Here is a 15,413-nt window from a genome sequence, read left to right as displayed (position 1 = left end):
GATAATATAAGATACAGAGACCTGCACCTCCTTTTCCACACTGTTCAGTGGAGGCATGATAATATAAGATACCGTAGTTAACAACGCAGCAGTACTGTCTTGTCCAAGATTAGACTACAAAGTACAAGAAAAAGGGCAAATCGTAGTTGCAGTGTTCCAAGATCCATGTGTGGTCTGGTCAATAGAATGTGGCCAAATTCCTCTCTGTTTCTTTAATGTTTTCTCCACTGTTGTTCGTATTCTAACAACCCAGTTGTCGTATAAGATTTCCTTGCAAGACATCGATCAGAAAACCTACTTCTTTTGGCATTTCTCTCCACTTAGATAGTACTACTCTCCACCGACCTTCACCAGCCTCGTCTAGCTCGCCCTTCGAGTGTTAACTCAAATTAACACTTGCCTTTCACGTTATGTTTTCGAATATAAAGGCAGGTCTTGAGGCAGACTTTACTCGCCAAGAAATGATGGGTTTAATGAGAAAAACACGTAGCTATGGCGAGCAAGAGTTAACCAAGATTATTTATACCGGTATTTTGAATAAAATATAATTGTAAGTAAATGTTTTAGTGACGTTCCAGACAATTATATTTATTATACTTATTTAACGACATTTGTTTAAGTTTAAAGATAATTATATCATTTTTACTAACAATTATGATAAAATCTTGTCAACAACAAATTTGAATTGATATTTAACTCGGATTTCTAACACAAATATGATATTTATCTCACGTTTTAGTGAATTTGAGATTTTCTAGGTATATACCAATTACCAAACAAGGAAAAAGGAATACAACAATCATCTTACCAAGAAAATCCCTTAGAAAAGACGCCTGCTTCACTGTTTACTCCTTACTTTAACCCATGGTTGTAAAACATAACCAATAAATTAATTAAGAGTCATTTAAATTTTTTTAAATGGTGCTATTTTAATAAATATTAAAAAAATTTAATAAATTAAAAATTATATTTTGATTCGATTAGACTTGAGTTGATAAAATTAATATGACAATTTAAGTTTTTTATTAAGATGTTAAGGTTTTTTTTATCTTTTTAACTTGGATTTGTATAGATCTTGAATCTATTAAATCTTAGATTAATTCATGTTAATCTAAGTTCTACGTATATTATTTTATTTGGAATTTCGAACCAGGCTATTAAATAATCAATTGACTTCTTAGTCTTGCAAGTAGAACAAAAAAATTGAGATCCCTTTTACAAACTCCATTTATTTGTCCATTTTCCACACCTCAAACCCTCTTATCGATGTACTTTCTACGCTTAGAAAACTTTAGTTTTAATTGTGCTTCTCGGGGAGCTGCCATGGATGGTGGATGAGTGGCGTAGATGGCGGGCTATCATGCTAATAATACCAACAAATAAATCTGAAATCTTTGCTAAATCCAAATTATGACTTGTGTAATTCTTTTTTTTTATTTTATTTACATGGGGTATCCAGGCTAGCTTGCGCGTATCACGACTAATCCTCACAGCCCACTGAATATCCTGCAAACCCAGTAGGCATGTAAGGCACCGCGGGGGTAACAGGCGTGCATACTAGAGTTCAAACTCAGATATAATGGAAGGAAACAAGCCTCTTCCACCACTAGACCAAGCCCTAATTTACTGACTTGTGTAATTCTTGCAAGGGCCATCAATGGGGACAACAAGACTTGTGTAATTCTTGTTGTCCCGTTGATGGCCCTTGCAAACGAATCCATGGCCTTTTCGAAAAGTCTATACTGGCAGTGCCGTGTCACGCAGTTCATGTTTCGATCAAGTTCTGACATGATTTCCATCTTCAACCCTTAAATCACAAGTAATTAAAGAACATCATCCTTTGCTTCGTTTACTAGCTTGTCATAATTAACACCTCAATTGTTTTAAAGACATAATTAATATCTCTTGCTGGTGGAATTTTACCCATAGTTATAAAAACCAACTTGCTCCATTCAAGATCTAGTTCACAAATTGGGTTAGTCAACTTGAAAGAATTTTATTTTATGATTTTTTTAAAAAAATTAAATGATATATTTTTTTAAAAAATAAAATCAAATAAAGCCTTACTTGAATTTTGATTGGACTAACTGAATCATTTCTATCTATTTTGATTGAAATTCAAGTTGACAAGTCACTAAATTTTTCTCTCAACATAAAAAAAGGGTATGAACGTTGGAAACACTATTTTTATCATCAAGAAATTTTTTAATTGCAAATTAATATATATATATATATATATATTCAGTAAAATAAATCAAGAATTATATAAATCAATAAATGATAATAAATTTATTGTTTCCAACTAAAAATTAAGTAAAAAACTAAGATAAAATCCATATTTAGCTTTCCAATCTCATATTGGGATGATCTCTTTAAATCTTTTTTATTTAATTATATAAAAATAAAAAAACACTAGAAAAAAGATAATTTAAACTCCATTAAAAAAAAAGTCGTGGAATCTTGATTTGATAGAAAACAAAAAGAATTATATCAAGATCATCATGTTTATTGTTGAATTGTAGCTCATTGACGACTTTATTTTTCATTCATTGTTTTTCATCGAAATTCTCTCTTTTCTCAACTCAAGAATTGGAAAATCAACAAAATGACTTTTAAGACTAAAATGACCTTTTACATTAATTTTAGACTTGCTATATGATTTCTATGCTTTTTTTTCATTTCGGTCCTTTTTTAATTTTTTATTTATTGAAAAATTTATCAATTACTTATTAAATTGACAATAAAATGATTTAATCCGAAAAGAATAAAAAAAAAACTAAATTTGATTATCTCAAATTGAGTATTAATTGAGTACTGAATTTGTTTTCTGACATAATGAAAATCCCCAAGTCAACTAAAATAAATTATCAAGTTTAATCTCAAATCAATTTAATGTTGATAGAATTGGAAAAAAAATTCAAGTGATCAAAAACAATCAAATAACAAAAAAATAACATGAAAAGATTCAATCATAAAAAAAATAAACAAATTTGAATTTGTCAAATTAAGCATTTATCAACAATCCGATTTATTTTTTGACACAATAAGAAAGTTATAACAAGCCAACATAAATAAATAACCAAGTTTAATCTTAAATTAATCTAATATAAAATAATTAAATTGAAGAAGGAAAAAAATCAAGTTATGAAAGAACAAATAAAAAAAGATCTTGAGGTGGTTCACTCTTTAGTTTTTCCATCCCAATTTTTTTTAATTATATCAATAATAAAGAAAACAAAAATATATCTACTTGCCCACTTTCTATAATTTTAGAGAAATTTTGGAGGTACTTCATTTTTCTTGGCGTTTTTAATTAAATGATGTTGTGATTTGCCATTGATGATTAATTAGTTATTTGATTCCAATAATTATAGTTGTCTATCAAATGGGATACGACTTGCACTACATGATTTAAAAACTCTCCCTAGCTACAACAACAACAATTACAGTCACCTGCTAACAAATTTTGTATATATATATATATATATATATATATAAATTACCATTTGTTCTAGTAAATTCTTCATATAAATGACATTAAAATTCAATTTATTAAATAATTGATTGGCCTTTTCACAAGGAGAAATATGAGAGATTTGAGATCCCTTTTGTAAACTCCATGAGTCCCTCCGGTTTCCACACTTCAAACCCTCCTCCCGATGTACTTTTTCATGCTTAGAAAAATTGTGCTTTAATTGTGCTTCTCGTGGAGCTGCCATGGACGGTGGATGGGTGGCGTAGATGGCGGGCTATCATGCTAATAGTATCTACAAATAGATCTAAAATCTTTGGTAAATCCACATTATGACTTGTGTAGTTCTTGCTGTCCCCATCGATTGCCCTTGTAAAGGAATCCATGGCCTTTTTGATGAAAGTCTATACTGGCAATGTTGTGGCATGCAGTTCATGTTTCGATCGAGTTGTAACATGATGTCCATCTTCAACCCTTAGATCACAAGTAATAAAAGAACATCATCCTTTGCTTCGTCTACTAGCTTGTCATGATTAACACCCCAATTGTTTGAAAGATCTAATATCTACCGTCTGTGGAATTTAACCTGGAGTTATAAACTCTAACATGGCCATGACTAGATTTCGAATCTAGTTTATAGGTTAAACGATTTAAATAATAATTTTTAAAAAAAATTAAAATATAACTTTAAAGAAAAAAAACTCAAACCAAGTCTTACTTGAATTCTGATTGGATCCATCAGGCATTATCATCCAATACGATATAAAAACCAAGTTGATAAATTATTAAGTTAATCCATTAAGTTAAATTGGATGTATTAACACCAATTTAAAGTATCATAATACTTTTATCTTTTAAAAAATATCAATTTGGTTACATGTTTATGTTGTGAGATGGAGCAATTTTTCTCTCAATTAAAAAAAGGTTTAGGTGTTGCAACATTATTTCTACAATTAAAAAAAAAATTAACTACAAACTAGAAAATTTATACATGCATCTATTAAAATAAATTAAAAATTATATATGTGAATAGATTATAATAAATCTGATGATTCCAACAAAAAATTGAGTTGAGAAGCTGGGATAAAGTGTATATTTTTAATGAGAGCTCTTCTATTTTTTTTATTTAATTATATAATAATAATTTTTTTGTTAAAAAATAAATAATTTAAACTCCATTGAAAAATATTTTTTAATCAAATTATGATTACTCATTAAATTAGCTACAAAAGGATTTTATTGGAAAAAAATCAACAAAATAAATTTGATTTTCAAATCGTGATTAAATATGTTTTCTACATTGTGAGGATCTTATACCAAGCCAACTAGAACAAATTATCAAGTTTAATCTTAAATTAATATGATATTAAAAAATAAAAGAAAAAAGAAAAAAAAATCAGTTGGTAACCAATGGTGACTTTTAGTTATTTAATTCCAATAATTATAATTGTTTATCAAATAGGATACGGCTTACCCTCCATGATTGAAAAGCTTTTCCTACAACAATTACAGCCACTTGGTAACCAATTTTTTGGAAAAATCTTGAAGTGGCCCAAGCACTTTCATAGTTCTATACTTCTGTTGACGTGTCTTGGAGAGGCAGAGAGGGCATATCCATGAACTCAGCAGAAGCCCATAAAACAGCAAAAACATGGCCCATCAGGGCCCAATATTTCTGGACATTTGAAGCTCATGATTTATCAATTCTATATCCTGGGCCAGTGCAATGCCCAACAAATCTTGACCCACCATGGCATCGCTACCTGTTTACACAATAACGTTTGAAAACATACGTTGCCTTCCAATCTAGACTCTACGAGAACTGCTCGTATGGAGTAAAAGCTTTATTATCTTTGTATTTTAAATATATTTTTGAAAACATTTAAAAAATTAAATATTTTTTTCTGTGTTTTCCCATCATTTAATATACTAGTATTAAAAAATATACTAGATTTTTTAAATATATTTCTAAATAAAAAATATTTTTAAAAATAATTATTATTACACTTTCAAAACACCCGTAAAGCCATTCTTCACACTATTAGGTATAATTTTCTGATTTTACAACTAATAATGGTATAGGTAGCATCGTATCTATAATAATAATAATAAATAAATAAATGATTAGACTACTTTTCATGCTGTTTCTTTCTTCTTCATCTTTTGTTTTTTAATTCACACGGCTAAAGTTCTTCGTCTTCACATGAACAATATGGTCGTAAAATAGGCAAGAAAAACAACGGCATGCCGATTGCATCCAATCCTTTGCTTGCCGCCTGCGCTCTCTATTATTCCCTTCTTCAAATAAACTCCTCCTCCATCACATGCTATGGAGCACGTAGGAAATTCAACTTCTTGTAGCTGTAGGATGTCTAAGATTAGTTAAAAAAAACCCCTTTATTATTCGTTAAATAGGATCTATATATTGATTCTTCTCTTTTTTGTGATTTTTTATGAAATTAATTGACTGAAAAATAGCTAAAAAATTAATTTTATGGAAATTAATTGACTGAAAAATAGCTAAAAATAAATTTTATGTATTTTATTTATTAATAAATTAATTTCTAAAACTTATTATCGCGATGTTTTAGTATTCATGTCATTTTTTTTTCTTATGCTACTCTATCATTAACAAAAAATTAAATGAATCTCCATATAATAGAAACTCAAATTATTAAAGGCTAGAAAACAAATTGCATTATTTTAAAAATTACTATGAATATAATATTTTGAGAACTCTATATGGGTGGATGGTTATCAAAATCTTTTATCTTGTTTAATATCATTCTATAAAAACTTGCTTCAACAACTACACATCAGAAGGCATTTGCTCCTTGAAAATGATTGGAATTGGAGGAGAAAGATAATTAAATTAATATATGAAGATAATATATATAATTCTATTGTTCTACTCAAAAAACTCTTATCTATGAACATGAAGGGAGAAGTGAAATATTGATAAGAATATAAGGACTGGAGTAAATTTCATGCAAACATTTCTAAATACGTGTAACCAAGACATTACACGATTCCTAGTCCGAAGGCAAAGGAAGTAGGAAAACTGTATCCCACTGCTAAAACCCTCGTTTCTCTTCTTCCCCTCGTGACTCTCGCTTAAAAAACCTAGACTTCTCTCTGTCTCTCTCTGAACAAGAAGGGTAAAAGAAGAAAATGAGTGTGTCAATGGAGTTGTTATCTGCTGGCTGTAGTTCCTTGCTAACAAAAAGGCCATCTTTTTGTTCATCTTCTTCAATGGCTTTGTTTGCTCCATCCTTAAAGTTTCAATCTCTATTGCTTAAACCTAGCGGTCACAGGTTGTCTTTTGAGTATCCAAGGGCTTTTGTCCCAAAAGGGCTTGGTGTTGGCGTTGGTTTTCGTTCTGGGAATTCGTTGAACCGACAAATTGTGGTATTTGCTGGCTCTCACGAGGATTCTGTAAGAATTGCAATTCCTATTCTTTTAATTTCCTCTACCGTTTGAAAATTTGAAATTTGAATTCTTTTTGGGTGATTTTTGTGTTTTTCCAATTGGGTTTCCCTTCTTTGAATGTTGAACATGTGTTGGGTGTTAGTGCTTTTTGTTGAACATGAGAAAACTGTGCCGTTTGATTAACATCGAGTTTTAATGGTTTGATTTGGTTTTGTATTTAGAGCAATGCCATCTTGTTTGTGCCAAATTTTAAAGCTTTTTGTTTCTCTTTGCAATTTTCATTTCAAGAGAGATTGTTATAATGGGTTCTTTTCAATGTTTGAATTGAAATGAGATGTAATTGGATCATCTTTTATTGTTTTATTCTTATTTTTTGTTGGCAATGTTTAGGAGCATTCAGAGATTGAAGTGGAAAAGGAAAGTGAAGATAAAAAATTAGAGCGTGAAGAATCAGAGGAAGCATGGAAGCAGGCACTAGAATCTTTCAAAGAACAAGCTTTAAGGTTGCAAAGTGTTTCTCAAGAAGCATATGAGATATACGCAGAGAAAGCCATGGTTTTTTTGGAAGAAACTTCAGAGAAGTTAAAGATTCAAGCAGTGAAGGCAAAGAAGGATTTGGGTGAGCTAGCAAAGGAACTTGGTGAAGATAGTATAGAGTATCTTGTAGCAGCTACAGAGTATTCTCCGGAACCAGTGAAGGAGGTTGTGGAAACGTTATCTTCTTCAACCGATGATTTTAATGATATTTCTAAAGTCCGCGATTTCCAAGTTGGAATACCATATGGTATGACTAGTGCGCCTCTGGAACTCATTTTGTTAAAATTTTGTTGAATGAGGTTTCTTTCATAAATTAGAATTTGTTAGGAGTAACAACATGATAGATATAACAATGTTGCAATATACTGTCAATTTACGGTTGCAAGCTCTTCTGCTCTATTCTATCATACGACCCTTAATAATGCTAACTGAATATGGATGAGCTGGGAAAGGTTTTGTTGAAATGTCTCTCCCGACCCCCACTGGTTACTCTTAACTGGGCAGTTGCCTTTTAGTGTATTTTCTATTTTAAATGGCTTCAATGTTTTTCATGCTATTGCTATGTTTCACAGGTTTATTACTTGCTACTACTGGATTTCTCTCCTTCATGCTGTCGGGCAGCATCAATTCCATTAGGTTTGGTGTCATTCTTGGTGGTGCACTTCTGGCTTTAAGCGTATCAAGTTTAAAATCTTACAAAAGAGGAGAGCCAGATTCCTTGGCCTTGAAAGCACAGGCAGGTTAGTATGTGGTTCTATTCTATAATAAAACATTGACATATAAAAAGAAAAAAGCTCAAATTGCTTTCTGTTTCTTATTAGTTATATAGTTGGATCATTTTGGACAAGTTTTGGAATATGGTATCATATGTAACAAAGGACACCGTTAAGTTATGAATTTTTTATTATTTCATAACAAAGGACACCGTTAAGTTATGAATTTAACAGCATGCACCTTGTGTAGAATGTCTCAAAGCATAAGGATGAAATGCTTGGATTCACTTGCAGGTTCATAACAAAGAGAGACCAGGGTTAAGTTAAAAATTTAAAAGGTACCGTAGACAAGAGCTTTAGTATCTAGCTTAGCTCTTCCTCATCTATAAGTTTTTGCTTCTATTGCATATTTTAACCATTAGGTTTTGTGAGTACATATGTTCAGTGCTTTGGGGCATTCTTTCCTCCATGCTCTAACTCATCAGGCTGACTATTTTGATAGTATTTTCTGATAATATTAGTGTGTGAGCTACTTCAGGATGAAAGGATAGCTATTATTTCGGGCCATTGCTTGATCATTTTTTTTCTTACATGGTTTTTATTTTTTTATTCTCTACAACTCATGCCATTCTTGTACATATCTTCTGTTGCATATTTGACTTAAAGTTTTTAACTATTGTGTTTGGTCCTGCAGCAATAGTGGCTATAATCTTTCTTAGGGACATTAGAATCATGATGACTCAGGTACGGGTTCTTTAAACAGCCATGTCATCTTTCCTGTTTTTTCTGCTGTATTACATATTTGTTGTTATGTTTCAAAGTTCTAACAGTCTAAACTTTTTTGTTTTGCAGGGAGCTTCATTTTTTACTCCTGTTGCAACCCTCGTCAGGTTCCTTGTTCCCAAATTTTTTTGTGCTCTCATATTTCCTTTTCTACCTTAGTAGTTAGGATGGAAGGGTCGCTGGTAAAAGAATTTTCTTCGAGTCTGAACTAACAATTAGACAAGGTGCTAGAGCACTTGAACTTTGATGTGGTTTGAAAGGTTCAGGAAATTCTAGGTTAAAAATTGAGATGAAATGTTCTGTGATTTGCCACTCAATTCTCTTAAGAGTGCAGCACAGGAGTTGCATCATGCAGCCTTTGATGAAATTTGTTTGATCTCAAATGAAACAAGAATTGGTATCTGCATGTATAATATCCTAGGCCATCCAGTGCAATTTTGCTTAAGATACACAATGTACCGTCTTACAAAATAACATTGGGCAATTTACACTGGTCCAATAACATAAGTAGTCTCAATCCAAGACCAGGAACCATTGCTCATCTCATGCCTATGAACTCAAGCTAGATCTGTTATTGGTTATGGTTCTGTCTAGCCAAGTTTTTAACTTGTAGCATCTCTCAGTTTATACTTTCTGATACTGTTAAGGTCATATATTTTGATTTCTTCATCTTAATTAGTCATAGCCACCTTCTGAAAGCAGCATATCCGTAATCTGTCTTGCTGCATGCGTGCATGGTCATGCACATACTTGCCTTGCTCTGGGTCATAAAACCACATGGACTTATCTTAGTACAGTAGAGGACATGAGTATCTCCATTTTCAGATGCTTGTAGGATCTATGTCAAGCATTTTATTTATAGCGGTATTTATCTTGTTGTGTGTGCATTTGATTTTCTGATAACTGGCATTGCATTTCAGTGGTGCAGTGGTTGCATTCTATCTCTATAAGATCGCCGTGGGTGGTAAGCAGAGTAAGGGGTCAGACTTGGGACATGGAGCAGAAAATTGATGTATTTGTTCCACTGGTTAGTTGGATTGCATGCTATCCTTGTTCTTCTCCCCTCCCTCTCAACCCTCACCTTTTCTTGAACAAATATTATTAGTTGTCGTGATACCAAACTTCATCATATATGAATCTCCACTTTTTCAGCATTTTCTTTAATAAAAAAAATACTCAAAGTTGCTGTTGTTAACCTATGCCTAGAATGATAAGTTCGCTGCCAAGTTGGTCTTCCATTGTTCTGTATTGTAGCTGATCAAATTAACTTCTCCTGTGACCTGCAGGTGGAAGGTTTACGACATTACAAGCTCTGGAAGAAAAAAGATGGGATCCCAGAAAACATTGCTTGATTCTGGAGTGTTGGGTTACTGATTACGGCTTTTTGTCTACTTTTAGTTTGGGTTGCTAGGCTATGGGAGAAAGTTTCAATAATCTGGCGGATATTTCCCCCTTACTGTGCTGAAATTACCGGTGTTTTCTCCCTCCAATGCCACAGGGTTATATTGATATTTGTTCATTTCGTGTTGTTTAGTTATATTGGCGGATATGTCGTGTTGTTTTCTCCCTCCAATACGCTATTTTAGTGTTGTTATCATTTGCCTGGTAGGACCTCGCAGAAGTTAGTGATATAATAATTTCTAGACAGTAGGAAGACACTGTTCTGTAGTTACCGGTGTACAGTTAAAATCATTGGTAGCTAATAAAGCTAATAGCGTATGCAAGTGCAATCTACTTCATTCGGGCGTGGGCGTATATAATATACGCTAAGACGAAACAGTTTCTTAGCTACCTTGAACATTCTGGAGAGCAATTGATCTAAAAACAGTTATTATTAAGATCCAAGCCATACAATGTAAAATGCCCACCTTCACAGGGCTTATGATCACTCTCAACTAGGACAGCTTGAATTAGTTTTAGAAACTAGGGAAAAATCCTTGATAACCTAGGCAGCATGAAACTGGAATGCAACCAAGATGGCCTAAAATTTTGAATCCCATAACGCCTCTTACATTGAATTGAAAATTTGCTGCGTTCCATGGAATTACATGCAGAACTTGTAATATTAATTTACATATACGAGTGTGACTAAATGGGAGCGTGCTGGCTGAAATAGCTACAAGCCAAATCGAAGCTGATAGGTCACTTCGAAATTTAGAGATGCTGCTTCTTTAGTCGATGCCTCAGCACATCATCTCACTAGCTCACCTTCAGATGTCCCCACGGGGAGCATGATGAACAGGGATGTCTGCTTGACTATCCAATGGCATATACTGTGCCATGATAGCCCGTATCTCTGAATCCATGTATCTCTGCGTGCACATTAATAAAGATAAAATTCAGTTCACTGTTATTAGCATTAAAACTATACGGCTCTCCAAGAGAATTCACTTTTACCAAAGAAAAATAGAGTCTACAAGCCTAGGTCGGTAAATGATACAATGACCACCCTTTCCTTGGAAGGAATTAAGAAAAACAAAATACCATGGTGGCTCCGTTGCTTTATTTCATCGGTGATTTAGCAATCCCAAAGTTTCTTCTTTTTTGTTCAAATAAAAAAAAAAGTCCTATTAATCAATAATTTCAGATGTACCTCAACACCACCAAATCCAAATTCATAATATTTGTTTGAGTGCGCATTTTCATGCTCAAAATACTCATTAGGCAAGCATCTGTTTTTTCTTTGAATGATGCGCCATCATTTAAATCAACTAGGAACTTGGGTCCTCAATGATGCTTGGGCATGTCATGTATTTCGGCATGGTCCTCAAGTGCCACATGCGTGTTTTTCTACATTAAAGCTAAAATAAGGAATGACAAAATTTAAGATACATACCCGGATTCTGTACTTGTAAATTGCATATCCAGCAACACCAGCAGCAGCCAGGCCAAGAATAATAATCCAAACAAAGCTCCAGCTGTACTTTGTGTCAGCAGCTTTACCTAAATCATTGTAAAACATAAATCTGTGGAGGCTAACATGACAGAAGCAAATGTATTGTGGAATGCTAGTGATCCCATTTAGTATAGAAGTAGAGCCAATAACCAAAATTAGTCCCAGCTCTTGAGTTGAGTTGAACTTGGAAATTACTTTTAAGATATGTGCAGTGGCTAAAACAGAAGAACTGATATGCAATACCTTCATAAGGTACAAGGTGTATATACCAGTTTTAGAAATAGGTTCCACTAAGATTTGAGCTTCTATGTTAATTGATGAAACTGAAAACATATTTCACCACACAGTTCATCATGCTAGAAATTGACACCCTTCAAAGCATCCAATTTAAAATGAAAAATTGCACCACAGTTGAAAAACTCAAAATGAGGACTTCGAAGCATGCTGTGCATACACACAGCTGCAAGTTGATTGTTTGGTTAACAGAGCAGATTATTCAAAACCCTCAGAGGATACTCACTTATGCACGCGTCATGTTCTCGCATATACAATAAACCACCACTGCAACTGCAGTCATAACTGCCCCAGGTATTTTTGCATTTGCATTCTGAACACTGGCAGGCCAGCTTGTCTTTGCATTCATCCACATCTGGGAAACAGCCAAAAGAGAACGTTTGATGAGTGCCTCATAATCTACTTCGTCTCACAAACAAAAGAAAATGACATATTGCTTGCAATTTATAAAGAAGCAAGTGCAATCATATCCTAGATGGAAAAGAACCAGTGTGCTATTGATAAAATGCATGGAAATTTAAAATGAGAAAAGAAAAATATTTCCTCAAATCATCTAAGAAGAAACCAAAGCTGTTGAGTTATTTATTGATGACAAGGTTCAATGAATGGGATCCACAAACACGTTGGACTGGAAGAAACTGCATGCATGTTACATCAAACGTGTTTTCATAAAACTGGAATACAGAATCTTGAACTTGTTCATCTAATATTTTACCGATGAAAACTTGCATAATCTTCACTGAGGAAAATTCTTCATCTGGAACTTAAAATAATAATAGTAGTTCAAGGAGCTATTACGAATAACCCAGTTGAGCGCGCAAAACTGCATTCCACTAAATAGTATGATGTTGGAACAATAACAAAGAAAAGCAGGAAGAGTACCTTCACAGGAATTTACTCCATCACCCTTGAATCCTGGAGGACACTTGCAACCTTGAGAATGATCTTCCTGAAACCCATCCGAGAACCAATGAATAAGTCACATTAGAAACAATTAAATTAAGTATGTGAGCAAGAAAACAGCAAGCTGGATAGTTCCCATCAAATTCAAGACTCACAACACAAGCAGAAAAGGTCCTGCCATCTTGAGTTCTCTTCCAGCATCCTCCATTGTTAATTTCACAACGTAAAGAACCTGAAGCTGTTGAACAAGAAGCAAAAAAATTATGTTCACAGAATTAAAACAGAGATGTTTCTAAACTTGAGTCAAAACTAAACTTAGGATTGCATGAAAAAAATTTACCTTCACAGCGAGTATAACCATCACCAACAAACTTCACCCCCTGAACCACAGGACATTCACATACTCTACCCCGAAAAGTATCCTATAACAATGAAATTCCAGGACCAAAATAAACTTAGAATGAAAGAATGCACCAAAAACACAATACCAACAAAATGTTGAAATTCTGAAGACACCTTGCATGCAGTAAGGTTAGTAGCCTTGTCCTGCCAGCACCCACCATTGTTTTCTAGACACTCGTTGGTTTCTACATCTGTAAAGAAAACTAGCAAATAATGACTTCCCTCTCACAACAGTCTATCAAAAAAACAGCAGTGAAAATATGAGTATAGTTAATCATGATAAATTCTGCTACTCAAAAGGAATTGCTTCCATCATTTCACCAAAAAACCAATACTGCAGCAATGTGCTCTTTCATTGTGTCGGTAAACAATTTGAACATTTTCTGCACAGTAACTAGCACACCAGCACAGGAACAGATGGGTAACTGCCAGCAGTTATGAAACATAATGTACTAAAATTAAGCCTGATAGATAACCTTCACTTAAGCATATGGATGGCTCCGTGGTCTCTTCAAAACCCGCACATATCGCCTTAAGAACAGCTCCTTTATCCAACTTACCTGAAAACAGTAACAAGTACAGATTGGAAATGACTATCAAGCAATTAGAAAGCCGAACATCAGAGTAAGAATGTTGAATTCAAACCTCTATATTGCCTGTTGTTTACTACAAGAGTTGGAAGTATAGTCACGTCTCCTCGAGACCCTTTTCCGATCTGAATAGATAATTCAAAAACCAAAAAAAGAAAGTTAGCTGATTGCCCAAAGAATAGAACATTAAAGGAACGGACAGCACATCAGTTTGGAGCAATTAAATTTTGGTGGACCTAACCTGTGTATCTTGTTCAGCTTTAAGAACTTCATTATCCACATCTGCCTCAGGGTCTCCTATGCATTTATCTATCTTCTTAAGATCAACACCTACGCTTGCAAAACAACCATTTTCAGAAGCTGCTTTTTTTTTCCTCTGCTCTCGATAAACATCAGAAGTCAATTCAGCAGCAAATGGATTAACTAAGCCTTATTCTGAACAGAAGAATCAGACAAACATTTCGTCCAAAAGAAAATGATAGGTAACTTAAGATCAAGAACATTGTAGTAACAGCTATAAAAAAATCGTCATGCAAAAAATTTAGGAAAATTGACTAGACAAACAACAAGTAGAGAGCAGTTGTTTTCTACAGAGTGTGGACATGAATACATATATTATATAGCCAATCACTTACCAAGGGATTGGATAACTTGATCTGCACACTCTTTGGTGTATTTCTTGTCCTTCATTGGGCAACGGATTGAAAAATCAGTCACATAGTCCCACCAAAGCCATGGCTTTTTACTTTCACTGGCCACTTTATAAAAGCAAGCTTGGCGTAGATTCTGTACTACAACATCTTTTCCATCATACCCTTTGCTAAAATCCTGCTCAGGATCTGGAGCACAGTACCTCCCATGGTTGATGCACTGGGATTTGCATTGTTTGCTCAGAATGAATGCCGCTGGGCAATACCATGTTATGTAGTGAGGGGTGAACTGTGTGTAACCCTTCTGCTCGAGTATCTGAGCTGCACCTTTGAAGTTCTTGACAAACTCAATCTGACTGTCACATTTTGGCCCGCACGCATCATTGCTATTTGTCCAGAACTCGTACTCAACCCGTTCATCAGGATGTGGAAGAGACTCTGTCCAATCAAGATTCATGTTAACCATCTCTCCATCAGATAGAGCTTTCTTGATACTGTCACCCAAGGACTTGCTAATAAGTGCTGAGGGGATAGTGATGTTCTGCAGATAAGCAGCATCTGCATCATCTTCTTCAGGGTTGTCCATGGTAATCAGTGGTTCAACCTTGTCATCTGCTACAAGAATAGCTGCTGCTCCACCGTTCTGTGCATTCCATGCCTTCAAGGTAAAGTAACAATCTGCAAAAATATACATTTTAGATACATCTACAGGCAGATGATAAGAACATGATCACTTCCATAGAG

General features: G+C 33.9%; 2 protein-coding genes across 2 annotated transcripts; one reads left to right on the top strand and one right to left on the bottom strand.

Moving 5' to 3' along the window:
• Positions 1 to 6,482: 6,482 nt before the first annotated feature.
• On the top strand, positions 6,483 to 10,602 carry LOC105108897 (uncharacterized). Its single transcript, XM_011003395.1, has 7 exons — positions 6,483 to 6,907; positions 7,292 to 7,685; positions 8,011 to 8,178; positions 8,846 to 8,895; positions 9,004 to 9,041; positions 9,855 to 9,961; positions 10,221 to 10,602. Exons 1-6 carry the CDS (start codon positions 6,644 to 6,646, stop codon positions 9,943 to 9,945), a joined length of 1,005 nt encoding a protein of 334 aa, XP_011001697.1. The 5' UTR covers positions 6,483 to 6,643; the 3' UTR covers positions 9,946 to 9,961; positions 10,221 to 10,602.
• Positions 10,603 to 10,747: 145 nt separating this feature from the next.
• LOC105108896 (vacuolar-sorting receptor 1-like) lies at positions 10,748 to 15,399 on the bottom strand. The gene is made up of 11 exons (XM_011003394.1): positions 14,655 to 15,399; positions 14,261 to 14,349; positions 14,075 to 14,144; positions 13,906 to 13,989; positions 13,544 to 13,620; positions 13,368 to 13,449; positions 13,183 to 13,265; positions 13,007 to 13,073; positions 12,351 to 12,479; positions 11,771 to 11,877; positions 10,748 to 11,246 (listed from the first exon to the last, which is right to left on the bottom strand). The coding sequence occupies exons 1-11, from the start codon at positions 15,361 to 15,363 to the stop codon at positions 11,145 to 11,147; spliced, it is 1,599 nt and encodes a 532-aa protein (XP_011001696.1). The 5' UTR covers positions 15,364 to 15,399; the 3' UTR covers positions 10,748 to 11,144.
• Positions 15,400 to 15,413: the final 14 nt, after the last annotated feature.

The sequence above is a fragment of the Populus euphratica genome, unplaced genomic scaffold (assembly GCF_000495115.2).
Source record: "Populus euphratica unplaced genomic scaffold, PopEup_1.0 scaffold230.1, whole genome shotgun sequence".
NCBI lineage: Eukaryota > Viridiplantae > Streptophyta > Magnoliopsida > Malpighiales > Salicaceae > Populus > Populus euphratica.
Note: the sequence above shows the minus strand (reverse complement) of the source record. Positions and strands in the feature narration are given on the sequence as shown.